This window comes from Hakea prostrata, unplaced genomic scaffold, assembly GCF_041222555.1.
Source record: "Hakea prostrata isolate BN-2017 unplaced genomic scaffold, UWA_Hpros_2 contig_18, whole genome shotgun sequence".
In the NCBI taxonomy this organism is placed as follows: Eukaryota; Viridiplantae; Streptophyta; class Magnoliopsida; order Proteales; family Proteaceae; genus Hakea; species Hakea prostrata.
In genome coordinates, this window is record NW_028291137.1 from 127,689 (window position 1) to 142,331 (window position 14,643).

General features: G+C 37.2%; 1 protein-coding gene and 1 pseudogene across 2 annotated transcripts; one reads left to right on the plus strand and one right to left on the minus strand.

Moving 5' to 3' along the window:
• The window catches only part of LOC148999280 (amidase 1-like), a 41,633-nt pseudogene that overhangs the window by 1,679 nt on the left and 25,311 nt on the right, over positions 1-14,643 (minus strand).
• LOC148999281 (uncharacterized) lies at positions 337-4,861 on the plus strand. 2 transcript variants are annotated; one of them, XM_089141308.1, is made up of 6 exons: positions 337-812; positions 906-968; positions 1,047-1,087; positions 1,914-2,110; positions 3,033-3,230; positions 4,785-4,861. In XM_089141308.1, exons 2-6 carry the CDS (start codon positions 931-933, stop codon positions 4,827-4,829), a joined length of 519 nt encoding a protein of 172 aa, XP_088997434.1. In that variant the 5' UTR covers positions 337-812; positions 906-930; the 3' UTR covers positions 4,830-4,861. The 2 variants fall into 2 exon arrangements, with proteins under 2 accessions (XP_088997434.1, XP_088997435.1); XM_089141309.1 differs by lacking the exon at positions 4,785-4,861 and adding an exon at positions 4,073-4,344.

Genomic DNA, 14,643 nt, shown 5'->3' on the forward strand with positions numbered 1-14,643 from the left:
CGATTAGATCGGACGGCTGGCTGCATCTTTCTATTAAAAAAATATAAACCCACCTTTAATGCTTACTTTTTGCTGACAGTTCGGTCCAATGACAAACCAGCCGTTCGAGTTGGGCGGTTCGAGTAGTTTTTGTAATTGAAGTATTGGTATTTCATACAAGTTTGGTTAATACGTTTTAAAAACACGGCATACATACAATTGTATTCGTATATACAATTTGAAAATCACAAATACTTTTTCAAAAATTTCATCAAAAGCGGGACAACATAAACTCGTTCATTTCAAAATCAAAAGCCCCAAATCCATCGATTTTACTCGCAGAGGAGAAGACGGAGACGACAAAGCTTGAGCAGCATCCCAGAGAAGAAGAAGAAGACAACGAAGCTTCATTCCAGTGTTCTTGAAGAACAAGAAGCAAACCTAAAAGTTTCCCAGTTTTGATCGAAGCAGAAGAGTTATAGGTTGAAGCAGGAATACCAAGATTCAGTCACAGGTTCTCAACCCAGTTTTCGATCGAAGGAGAAGGAGGATCTTGAAGCAGAAGAAAGAAGAAATCCTCAAATCCCTCTTCGGTTCTTCAACCATAGCTGTTGCAGTTCTTACTTCGTGGTTCTTAAAACAGTTTTTACTCATAAGGAAGTGCAACTTTTACCAGGTAGAATATTCTCACTCTTGTCTGTGTTGCTTCGGTCCTTGCGGTTATTAGCAAATAGTGTTGTGTGATGAAAACAATACATACGTTTTCAAATCTGGGTTTTCGATCAGAAGCGCGCAATTTTCTTGTTTTGTAACAAAAGACCCAAAAACATCAGGTTTGAATCTATTTCTCCGTCCTCTCTTCTTCTTCGTTCCCTCACGATTCTCCCTCAGTTTGAGCCCCTAAATTTTGTTCAACTCATTTAAAGTTTGAAGAATCGATTTGGATGAAATATGAAAGGGAGTCTCAGGAGTTGTTGGTGCAAGAAACGGTTAGAACCTCAAATTCGATTTTAGGGTTCCTGCTTCTCAAGCTTGTGTTTATGACGCAATTCTTCTGTTGATTACAGAGATGAAACTATTCAAACTTGGAACTTATCGAAGAGAAAAGGTACTACACCTTTTCAATTTTACCCATTTTATACCCTCTTTTAACCAAAATTGTTGACGTTCGCGGAGGTATATCTTTGCGTAGTTCTTTCAATAAATACTTTTTTTTTTTATTAAATCGAATCTAATTTTGGAGCTAGAAGCATCATCCATCAGGTTCTGGTGTGTTTCACTATTGACTGCAATTTTTATTCATTTTTGTGATTTCTCCTTGTTGAAGTGCATTATAAACTTGAAATGTGAGAGGAAGAAATTGAAATTCTGAATTACCCGTTACTCCGATATTCCTAATAGCTTCAATTGCATCTTTTTTTGCGCAAACTTCAATAGCATGGTTGTTAGGATCTGGTGGTTTCTTGTGTTTCGGTTTGAGTTAATTTTTTTGCTAAGGGTTAAGCGAAATTCTGTCCTTTTCCCTTTGTTTCCTGCAAATGGTCATCATATATGGGATGCATCTGGAATACAAGTACTCTAGTATTATAGTTAGCTATGAACCCTCAAAGAAAGTACTCTAGTATTATTTACCCCTCAAAGAAAAATTACATCAGGTTCTTTGTCTTCACATGCATATTTTGTGCCTCCAGTTGCAGTTGAGATTTAACACTGCTGCATATCGTTAAATGTGCTGGCAATGGTCCTCCATAAGCTGGCAAAAACTTGGATAAGAGATTTTTGAACATGTTAAGTTTGAGGAGTTTGAGATCTTGTAATAATTCTCTTGTTCTAATCAGATCTGCATGTTCACTCTTCCTGGAGAGACTTATCTGGCAAAAAAAAAAAAAAAAAAAAAAAAAAAAGAGTTGATGACTATTTGCTTCATGTTGTAGGTCAGCAGATAAGTTATGAGGTACCTGAAAGCAAGATTCAAGCTTCCTCAACTACTGTAAAAGATGAAAGAGTGTGTGCAATGTGTGAGAAGTTCACTGCTCAGGCAGTAGAGTATCTTAGTGAAAACAAGACCCAGCAACAGGTCATTGAGGATCTTTATCTTGCCTGCCATAAGTTGCCCACCTTCAGGCAGCAGGTTGCCATCAATCCCATTCCATTGTGGTTTTGTTGTGAAATAAACTATTTTATATGTGCTGCTGCTTTTATTTTTTATTTTTATTTCTTTAGCTGTATATTGAAGCTTCTTCTACATATCTTGACAAATTGTTGCTTTGGATTCCTGAATGTTTGCTTGTCTGATTCAAATGGCCTATGCAAGTGGTAGGCATGATACCACAGGGGGAGTTCATTGCTTAAATAGACAATGTTATTGGTAGGAATATGGGAAATAGAGATCTTGAACCAAAACTTTAGATTGTCTGAGTGATTCAGAAATGACCTTCACTTTCCCCTCTCCTTGTCCTGATTGTCATAGACACAAGTGGGATTCAATAGCGTAGGAATTTTTTTCTAATGATTAGAAACATATGAGCATGCATATTGATTCTTTATGATGAATATGTTACACAATATTAAGTTAACCTTGCCTCAATATGCCTTACATGGAATGGTTATGTCAAGGCAAATTTCATGTTATGGGAAAAAGTATGCTGCTTGTCGTGTGGCTTCTATGCCCAGACACAAATTCAAGTAAAAGTACCACTTTTCCACCCGTGAAATAGAAATTGCATCTAAGATGATGGCCCCACATGCACTCTCACTGGCCTCCATGCTGGTTCAGGCACTACATGACTAGACAGTGATCTCTCTTGCCCATAAAAAGGATAATCTGCCTCAATGTATTCTTAGTAGGAGCTATAGTAGGCATCTATTTTTGCTGCTAGTGTTTTTGAAAATCTTGTTAACAGGGAAGGGCCCCAGAGAAACTTGAACGTAGGACTTTTGATATCTGTGGATGCTATGTGGAAATTCTGAAACCTAATCTTGTTGTTCACATTTAGTGACTTCATGGAACTATTTTACATTTTGTCTTTTATGTTAATCTGTTTTTTGGGCAGTGCATCACGTTAGTGGACTATTATGCCCCACTTTTCTTCATGGAGCTTGGCACAATAAATCCAGAGGACTTCTGTGTGAAAATGGATCTTTGTGACCAAGAGTTAATTGCTTCTCCAGAACAGAAACAAGATCGTTGCACACTGTGTCATCATGCTGTTGAAGAAATCATGGACAAGTTGAAAGATCCAGTCACACAGGTATTTGCTTGCATAAACTTGTTCTTTAAATATTTTTCTTTCTTACTTCTGAATGTAGTGATGCTGGAATTGGTTTTCCTTATTTCTCCACTGTACCCTTTTCTTTCAGTTTTCTTTTGGATTGATCCAGAAGAAAAAGAATTTAACAAGGCATTCCTGGGCTTCCACCAATATTTGACCTCATTTTGTGTCTGCTTGTGTGTGATTTCATTTGGTTCTAAGTCGTCATTTGTATATCAATACTGTACGAAACTCATAGTAATGTTACAGTCTTTGCCATTCCATCATGTGAACCTTATACAAAGGCTATAGATATGATGCATGTTCAAATATTTGAAGCTGTTTGCCTTAGTTTGCAAAGGGACACTAGTTTCGTCTCTCAAACACCCATCAAACTACATCATCGGATGAGACTTTCAGAGTTAAACTCTTCTTGTTGGCTGCAGATGATCAGCTTTGTTTTCTGTGTGTATTGTATTTGCTTTTAAAAAGACATCTTACAGTGGAGGAGAAACAGAAAGAATTTCCTGTTGGGAAGTAATAATTAAGGCTAATAACTGTTTTCAACATCGATGATATTCCGCTAGTTTAGAATATGGTGTGTGGCTTAGGGGGATTTGAGATAGTTAGGTGTCAAGGTTATGTTATAGGAGCATGGAAGGGGATTATCATAAGCTTTTCTCCTTTTTTCCCCTTTTTTTGATAAGAAGGGATAATTATAAGTTAATTTGGTTCTAGAAAGGAATCTGATATATTGTTGGAGATGGTAGGAAGCACTTTTTCCATCTTTGAATAAACAGCTTTGGATCTGTTGCATGATTGTGACAAAATAGTATTTGCAGAGCTCTTGCCAGATCTCATGAAGCCAAGGGGTTGAAGGGTTCTGGTGTCAACTTTCTTGAGGAATCTGAACTATTGAGAGTCGGATCAGCTTTCTTTGATGCTGCAGGTTTTGGAAAATACACATAAGAAGGGCCTGCAAGATGTAAAGCTTTTGGATCTCTCAGTGAAGTGGCATGTTTTCTGTGAGAGCTCATTCAACTTGTCATATTGGTGATTCTGTACCTCCATTAGATTAGCTGGTAGTGAGTAAACATTTGTTTCTTAAAATCACCATTCTATGATACTCAATACCGATACTTTAAACCTCGCCAAGTACTCTTAGGGTTACTAATGGGGGACAGAATAGAAAAGAAAGAAGGATAAAGAAGATAGGGGGAACAAGGGGAAACCTCAACAATCAGATGAAGCAGGGGAAGCTGGAGAAGACCACTCATAAGAAGAAGAAGAGAAGAGGATAGCGACTGCTGAACCAGTATAGTGTAAATCTGTTTTATGAATTTTAATCATATCTGTGTTTCTCTGTTGGAATAGTTAATTATCTAATCTGCATAGATTTTGTTTAGCAATGTATTTTCTAGTGAGAATCAATTGGATTTTTCTTGTGTGGCTTTTATTAGTCACTATTCCTGCTCAATGTTTCAATAATTTGAGTTATTTTCTGTTTCAAGTTTTTGATGTGGCAATTTCTAATTATGATTGATTATTGAACAGGAACAAGAAAAGAGAAGCCTGATTACTTGGCCACACTGGATGTAGATCCAAGCTCACCTACGTATTCAAAAGTTATCCATGGACTGCCTGTGCCTTACTTACATGATGAACTACACCACTCTGGTTGGAATGTCTGCAGTTCTTGTCATGGAGATCCAACCGCCTGGCCCCCATCAAAGACATATGTGCCATTTTGCTGGTCCTCACCCCATCAAAGTACAATTTATCGGCTCGTGCTTTTGTGCCACTTCCTGAAAGCATTTGAATCCGTATTTAATGTTGAAAACTGAAGTTATCTATTGATTTGAGGGTTGCAATTATTTTTAGATGGCTGAAACACTTATGAAAGGTGTTAGGTAGGGTCACTGATAAAGCATGTGGACTTCAAGCTTTCAAGCCTGGGATCAAAGCCATCCTATCCCCACACCCCCAACCTTATCTGTTGGAGAAAAAGTGGTGGGAAATTGGGATTAGGTGGAGCAACCATACAGAGAAGCGTTTGTTTCTCAAAACTCTGTTGTCAAACAACTTTGAAATCATTTCCACCTTAGATTGGTCTGATTGTAGGAATGCCCTTTAAATTTGCCCCTATATGACATTCTATTCCCCTTCCTCCTGTTTTTATTATACTTTATACCAATATTTGTCCTTCACAATTTTAAATTGACCCTCGTCTTTGCTAAATTGTTTTGCCTACTCCACTCAGCTTGGCAGAATTTTTGAGTTTAAAATCACTGATTGAATGAGAGTTCATCTTGTGGTGGTGAATGCTCATTTAAATTTTCTTTGGATGCATGTGAAAACTTTCATATTTTAATGGTTGATGACTCCTTTCTTTCTCAAATGCATGTCTATGGGTTTCTATGTGGTGTGTTTTTATTTATTTATTTATTTTTTAATTTAATATAAGAAAACAGGAAGAATTGCTCCCACAACTTTCACACCAGCAGTTAGTGAAGAGCAGCTCTTTTTCTTTCTTAGACAAGTGATGCAAGCAATATAATTTATGTTGTCTGAATTCTAGACACTACAAAGATGGTACCTTGACTTAGAAGTATAAATATGAAATACAATTGTTTTGCACAAGATTGATTTGTTCCCAGTGAATTATCATGTTCTACTAGTTATGAATTACTGGATCTTGCAGGAACATGTCAAATATGCAGCCTCTGAAGCTTCCTTACATCAAAACACTCAAGGTTTTCCTGCTGAAATTCAGATTAGTAACTCATATTCTAATTTCATCAAATATGCAGCCTCTGAAGCTTTTTGCTTGTCTCATTTAAACTCATTTTCTTTAATTTTGAAGTCATGTTTTGCACTCATGGTAAACATCTATAATGCTACACAATCTAGAATGTCCAATACAACACATTAAAGTGCGAAGGTGAACTAAAACTTTTACTATCATTTGTTGTCTCCTAATTGAGTACTCAACCTTAAGAAAGCCTTATACCAGGCAGATAGGGTGGCTACCTGATGTAGTTCTAGATTGGTAGGGGACCAGTAGAAGTTAATGACCAGATCTGCTATGAACAGGTGGGCTTGACTAGGCCAAAAAATAGTATTTGGTCATATTTGGGTTAGGATTTTATTGGACTGAGGTTTATATCAAATGTTAGGATTTTATTGGACTGGGGTTTAGTGAAAGGTTTATATCAAATGAGGGTGTAGTGGATAACAATGAAGGTCTCACAATCTTTTAATGGGGGTGAAGTATATGGAATTGATTTGACAGCAATTTACAGGTAGGGTTTTAGATTTCTGGAAAGAGAATGATGTAGAAATTCTTGGGTTTGTCTGATCAGAACTCAACCAAATTTGAGTGTTTTTGTTAGGAGTCTATGGGGGGGGGGGGGGTAACCAGTTAGAATTGTGGATAATTTTGACAGTTGGTTTAAGTCTGAGTGAGATTAAGGTTTTGGGAATAAGTTGAGATGGGGTTTGCAAAGGTCTTAATGGAAAGAATGGGCTGAGCGTTGGATTGACTTCTCAGATGGCCCAAGACAATGCTTTTGAGTAGTCATTGGGAAGGAACGGCGGGCGGGCGGGTCGTGTAGGTGCGGGGGAGTTACACTTACTAGTCGTCACCTCACTCAGAAAGACAATGAGATGCGATTGGAAAGAGAAAATAATCAACAAAAAATTGGAAAGTTGGAGAATGAGATCAAAGACATCAAACATAAATTAGTGGAGAAGGAAAAAGATTATAGTCAATTTCAGCTTGAATTAACTCAACTTGTAATGGATAGGCTTGGCTCACAAGGTTCAACTCAAGTATGAAAGTTTAGTTGTACTTGTTTCCTGATATATCTTGGTTGGAGCTCATTTGCTTCTCTTCTGCAGCTTATGGAGAATTTCTGAAAGAAAATGGTGAAAAGCCTGTCACTTGGAAAAGAGCATCTACAATGGAAGAGCTGCTCCGTGAGGCTGATTTGGTGAGGCTGATTATAGTCTTCCTAATATGGAGAACAAAGGCCCCAAGCCTGAACATTTCGCAGAGTTGGACAAAGAAGGCGATGGATATCTTCATATGAATGAGGTAACTGTACTCTACTACATATTAGCAACAAGGAAAGAATGTGAACATTGTGGGCTCTTTATAAAGGATAGTTTCTACTCTTGTGAGAAATGCTACAACAAGATTGATGATCGGTATCACTACAACCTTTGTGGTTTTGCTATCACAGTAAAGAATTTCAGCACAAGCACACAACCTTCTTGGATTGCTATGCACTGCTACAAAGTAACAAGCAGGTAACTAATTATGGCCAACAGTTAATACAATATTCTTTCTTTTCATTACTTCCTTAATTAGCAGCCAATTCTACTGATGTTTTGTGTTCTTGTTAATTTGTCAGATCATCAGCATAGCTGAAGAGGCATCAAGTTTGTCTTGAGTGCTCAGAATCTTATTGAGAGGGAAAAGAAAGTGCCTTCACTTGGAGTAAGTTGGAGGAGAAGTGATGATATGGAATTGATATTATCTATGGTGAAGAAGCTAACTGGAGAGCAAGTATAAAAATGAAAATTGTAAAGTAGGGATAAAGCAGAGCTTTCCTGTTAAATAGTGTACTTCATTTGTAAAATTGAATTTGGATTGATGGAATTGAATCTTTATTTGTAAAATTGAATTTGGCTTTTTGGAACCAATTTTTTTTTAATTAAAAAAATTATAAACGCCGGCGTAGGTTCAAAAGCGATGTCTTTTTGTTTCAAAAGCACTTTGGAGGAAATGGAAATAATTTGAAACTAGATAAAACGGCATTTCGTTTTAACATTGTAATCAGTCTGATGAAACGGAACCATTCCGTTCAAATGGGTCATTAATATGCTAAAACGGAATGGTTCCTTTTTAAACAGAACCATTCCATTTCAACACTATGATCAGTCTGATGAAACGAAATGGTTCCTTTTTAAACGGAACCATTCCGTTTCAACACTGTAATCAGTCTGATGAAATGGAATGGTTCTTTTTTAAACGGAATAATTCCGTTTAACACTGTGATCAGTCTAGTGAAATGGAATGGTTCCTTTTGATCAGTCCGTTTCAACATTGTGATCAGTCTAATGAATGAAACCATTCCGTTTCAACACTGTGATCAGTCTAGTGAAACGGAATGGTTCCTTTTGATCAGTTCGTTTCAACACTGTGATCGTCGATCGGCCTTCGCATGATCAGCTAATGAAACGGAATGATCATTTTTAAACGGAATAATTCCGTTTCAACACTGTGATTAGTCTGATGAAACGGAATGGTTCATTTTTAAACGGAATAATTCCGTTTCAACACTGTGATTAGTCTGATGAAACGGACTAATTCCGTTTCAAATGGAATGGTTCCTTTTGATCAGTCCATTTCAACACTGTGATCAGTCTAGTGAAACAGAATGGTTCCTTTTGATCAGTTCGTTTCAACACTGTGATCAGTCTGATGAACGGAACCATTCCGTTTCAACACTGTGATCAGTCTAGTGAAACGGAATGGTTCCTTTTGATCAGTCCGTTTCAACACTGTGATCAGTCTAATGAAACGGAATGGTTCATTTTTAAACGGAATAATTCCGTTTCAACACTGTGATCAGTCTGATGAAACGGACTAATTCCGTTTCAAATGGAATGGTTCCTTTTGATCAGTCCGTTTCAACACTGTGATCAGTCTAATGAACGGAACCATTCCGTTTCGACACTGTGATCAATCTGATGAAACGAAATGGTTCCTTTTTAAACAAACCATTCCGTTTCAACATTGTGATCAGTCTAGTGAAACAGAATGGTTCCTTTTGATCAGTTCGTTTCAACATTGTGATTAGTCTGATGAACATAACCATTCCGTTTCAACACTGTGATCAGTCTAGTGAAACGGAATGGTTCCTTTTGATCAGTCCGTTTCAACACTATGATCAGTCTAATGAACGAAACCATTCCGTTTCAACACTGTAATCAGTCTTATGAAACGGAATGGTTCCTTTTTGAACGGAATCATTCTGTTTCAAGTAACTTCAGAACGGAATCATTCCGTTTCCTCCCTGTGATCAGTCTGATGAAATGGAATCATTCCGTTTCAAGTAGCTTCGGAACGAAACCATTCCGTTTTACCCACTTTGCATAAACGTTAGCGCATGGTCACATACCAAATCTTCATATCATCACATATTTTTGGTAAATTTGAATAACCATTGTACATACCAACTCTTTATGTGAAGTACATTTGTATTGGAACCCAAAAAAAACCATCCCATAATTGAGCAACCAACCATGGGGTAAAAAAATTAACATGTCATCTCACCAGACACTGCTAGCTTTTTCACCTCATGAACCAAACAAATTATACTTTTAAAATTTCATGTCATTCAAACTACCAACTTATTCACATAAACAACACCTTCCCACTATCCTATATAGAAAACCTAAAATGGGGGGAAATAAACTTCACAATACCATAAAGACATGTTCTAGATTGATTGTCGAACATTTACAAGAGAGGAAAGCAAACACTCTGAAATCAGCAAATGCATGGCTTCCGTTGCTTAATAATAAATATTCCCTTTGCTTTCAGACCAATCTTTGCTTCGAGCTTTAAGATTCAGACAGCATGGTCAAACAGAAGATGCTTCTCCAACCCCATTATCTGAAGTTGTACATGCATGGAGCATAGTACAGGTATCTGTCATTTCAAGGAATTGCTTTGCATTGTCCATCAATAGAGGTCCATATTCGAAAACTAGCTTCTTGCACTGCCAGAAAAATTGAAATAGCACACAAACAGATATAAGCAAGAGAAATGAATTGGCTTTTCTGGAAAATTGGTTCATTGCATATTTTTGGAAAGTCGTAGAAAAAATTCCTCTAAATTAATGGATGGACAGACAACCTAGTTGAGGTAACTTATTGGGACAGACAACCTAGTTGAGGTAACTTCTGGGACTGGAATATATTAAAAAAAAATGGCCCACAAAGGTGAATGTTTATGGGAAGGTTTTCAAAATGGATACATAATGGAAATTCATAGTGTCTTTAAAAATGAGAAATTGGTGCACTTGTAGTTGAATAAGGACCCAAATCTTAAAGGAAATAAGAAAGCATATGAGTCCTATGTATTAGTTTAAATAGCTCAATCACACCAAATCACTTTCCTGTAAAAACAAATAAGATACAAAAGTCTTCACCTCCTTCACATAGCTCTCCACTGCATCACATCCCTTTAGAAGAATCTCAATTACATCCAACTGCAATAATTACCAAAGATAAGTAAAAGCGTCAATTAGAAACAGCCACCATATAAGTCGCATCCATTAAATTTTTTATTGGAAGTAATTTTCATTTTATTGACACGTAAAATGTAATCCAGAACTTATTTCATAAAGAGCTTCACTCGGTGAAGCCTCTTTTATAACAAAACAGTAACTTGAATTTCCGGCCAACCACAAACTTAAAGCCTGCATGCTACATAGCTTTTTTCTTTCCTTTTTCTTAACAGGTCCATGTTACATAGTTAAGCCTTAATGACAAAGTGGGATGCATTTTGCAAATGACATTACCATTTTTTCCAAGGAACCATCCTCTAAACGTTAATATTTGTTGTAAGGACTTGACCACAAAGCCCTCTATAGTCTAATACAACATACCTCAATCTTGACCATCAAACCAAATGCAAATTGCTATTTTATTTTGAATGTAGGCTAAACCCAAGGCCTATAAAGAAAATACATTGCTAAACAAAATCTATGCAGATTAGATAATTAACTATTCCAATAGAGAAACACAGATATGACTAAAATTCATAAAACAGATTTACACTGTCTACTAGTTCAGCAGTCGCTATCCTCTTCTCTTCTTCTTCTTATGAGTGGTCTTCTCCAGCTTCCCCTGCTTCATCTGATTGTTGAGGTTTCCCCTTGTTTCCCCTATCTTCTTTATCCTTCTTTCATCTCTATTCTGTCCCCCATTAGTAACCCTAAGAGTACTTGGCGAGGTTTAAACGGTATTGACTATCATAGAATGGTGATTTTAAGAAACAAATGTTTACTCACTACCAGCTAATCTAATGGAGGTACAGAATCACCAGTATGACAAGTTGAATGAGCTCTCATAGAAAACATGCCACTTCACTGAGAGATCCATAAGCTTTACATCTTGCAGGCCCTTCTTATGTGTATTTTCCAAAACCTGCAGCATCAAAGAAAGCTGATCCGACTCTCAATAGTTCAGATTCCTCCAGAAAGTTGACACCAGAACCCTTTAACCCCTTGGCTTCATGAGATCTGGCAAGAGCTCTGCAAATACTTTTTTGTCACAATCATGCAACAAATCCAAAGCTATTTATTCAAAGATGGAAAAAGTGCTTCCTACCATCTCCAACAATATATCAGATTCCTTTCTAGAACCAAATTAACTTATAATTATCCCTTCTTATCAAAAAAGGGGGAAAAAAAGGAGAAAAGCTTATGATAATCCCCTTCCATGCTCCTATAACATAACCTTGACACCTAACTATCTCAAATCCCCCTAAGCCAAACACCATACTCTGAACTAGCGGAATATCATCGATGTTGAAAACAGTTATTAGCCTTAATTATTACTTCCCAACAGAAAATTCTTTCCGTTTCTCCTCCACTGTAAGATGTCTTTTTAAAAGCAAATACAGTACATGCAGAAAGGAAAGCTGATCATCTGCAGCCAACAAGAAGAGTTTAACTCTGAAAGTCTCATCTGATGATGTAGTTTGATGGGTGTTTGAGAGACGAAACTAGTGTCCCTTTGCAAACTAAGGCAAACAGCTTCAAATATTTGAACATGCATCATATCTATAGCCTTTGTATAAGGTTCACATGATGGAATGGCAAAGACTGTAACACTACTATGAGTTTCGTACAGTATCGATATACAAATGACGACTTAAAACCAAATGAAATCACACACAAGCAGACACAAAATGAGGTCAAATATTGGTGGAAGCCCAGGATTGCATTGTTAAATTCTTTTTCTTTTGGATCAATCCAAAAGGAAACTGGAAGAAAAGGGTACAGTGGAGAAATAAGGAAAACCAATTCTAGCATCACTACATTCAAAAGTAAGAAAGAAAAATATTTAAAGAACAAGTTTATGCAAGCAAATACCTGTGTCTAGATCTTTCAACTTGTCCATGATTTCTTCAACAGCATGATGACACAAGTGTGCAACTATCTTGTTTACATTGCGGAGAAGCAATTAACTCTTGGTCACAAAGATCCATTTTCACACAGAAGTCCTTTGGATTTATTGTGCCAAGCTCCATGAAGAAAAGTGGGGCATAATAGTCCACTAACGTGATGCACTGCCCAAAAAACAGATTAACATAAAAGACAGAACGTAAAATAGTTCCATGAAGTCACTAAATGTGAACAGCAAGATTAGGTTTCAGAATTTCCACATAGCATCCATAGACATCAAAAGTTCTAGGTTCAAGTTTCTCTGGGGCCCTTCCCTGTTAATAAGATTTTCAAAAACACTAGCAGCAAAAATAGATGCCTGCTATAGCTCCTACTAAGAATACATTGAGGCAGATTATCCTTTTTATGGGCAAGAGAGATCATTGTCTGGTCATGTAGTGCCCGAACCAGCATGGAGGCCAGTGAGAGTGCATGTGGGGCCATCATCTTAGATGCAATTTCTATTTCACGGGTGGCAAAGTGGTACTTTTACTTGAATTTGTGTCTGGGCATAGAAGCCACACAACAAGCAGCATACTTTTTCCCATAACATGAAATTTGCCTTACTTACCCATTCCATGTAAGGCATATTGAGGCAAGGTTAACTTAATATTGTGTAACATATTCATCATAAAGAATCAATATGCATGCTCATATGTTTCTAATCATTAGAAAAAAATTTCTACGCTATTGAATCCCACTTGTGTCTATGACAATCAGGACAAGGAGAGGGGAAAGTGAAGGTCATTTACGAATCACTCGGACAATCTAAAGTTTTGGTTCAAGATCTCTGTTTCCCATATTCCTACCAATAACATTGTCTATTTAAGCAATGAACTCCCCCTGTGGTATCATGCCTACCACTTGCATAGGCCATTTGAATCAGACAGGCAAACATTCAGGAATCCAAAGCAACAATTTGTCAAGATATGTAGAAGAAGCTTCAATATACAGCTAAAGAAATAAAAATAAAAAATAAAGCAGCAGCACATATAAAATAGTTTATTTCACAACAAAACCACAATGGAATGGGTGGCAACCTGCTGCCTGAAGGTGGGCAACTTATGGCAGGCAAGATAAAGATCCTCAATGACCTGTTGCTGGGTCTTGTTTTCACTAAGATATTCTACTCCCTGAGTAGTGAACTTCTCACACATTGCACACACTCTTTCATCTTATACAGTAGTTGAGGAAGCTTGAATCTTGCTTTCAGGTACCTCATAACTTATCTGCTGACCTACAACATGAAGCAAATAGTCATTAACTCTTTTTTTTCATCCAAGCTTGAGAAGCAGGAACCCTAAAATCAACAGAAGAATTGCGTCATAAACACAAGCTTGAGAAGCAGGAACCCTAAAATCGAATTTGAGGTTCTAACCGTTTCTTGCACCAACAACTCTTGAGACTCCCTTTCATATTTCATCCAAATCGATTCTTCAAACTGTAAATGAGTTGAACAAAATTTAGGGGCTCAACCGAGGGAGAATCGTGAGAGAACGAAGAAGAAGAGAGGACGGAGAAATAGATTCAAACCTGATGTTTTTGGGTCTTTTGTTACAAAACACGAAAATTGCGCGCTTCTGATCGAAAACCCAGATTTGAAAACGTATGTATTGTTTTCATCACACAACACTATTTGCTAATAACCGCAAGGACCGAAGCAGCACAGACAAGAGTGAGAATATTCTACCTGGTAAAAGTTGCACTTCCTTATGAGTAAAAACTGTTTTAAGAACCACGAAGTAAGAACTGCAACGGCTATGGTTGAAGAACCGAAGAGGGATTTGAGGATTTCTTCTTTCTTCTGCTTCAAGATCCTCCTTCTCCTTCGATCGAAAATTGGGTTGAAAACCTGTGACTGAATCTTGGTATTCCTGCTTCAACCTATAACTCTTCTGCTTCGATCAAAACTGGGAAACTTTTAGGTTTGCTTCTTGTTCTTTAAGAACACTGGAATGAAGCTTCGTTGTCTTCTTCTTCTTCTCTGGGATGCTGCTCAAGCTTCGTCGTCTTCGTCTTCTCCTCTGCGAGTAAAATCGATGGATTTGGGGCTTTTGATTTTGAAATGAACGAGTTTATGTTGTCCCGCTTTTGATGAAATTTTGAAAAAGTATTTGTGATTTTCAAATTGTATATACGAATACAATTGTATGTATGCCGTGTTTTTA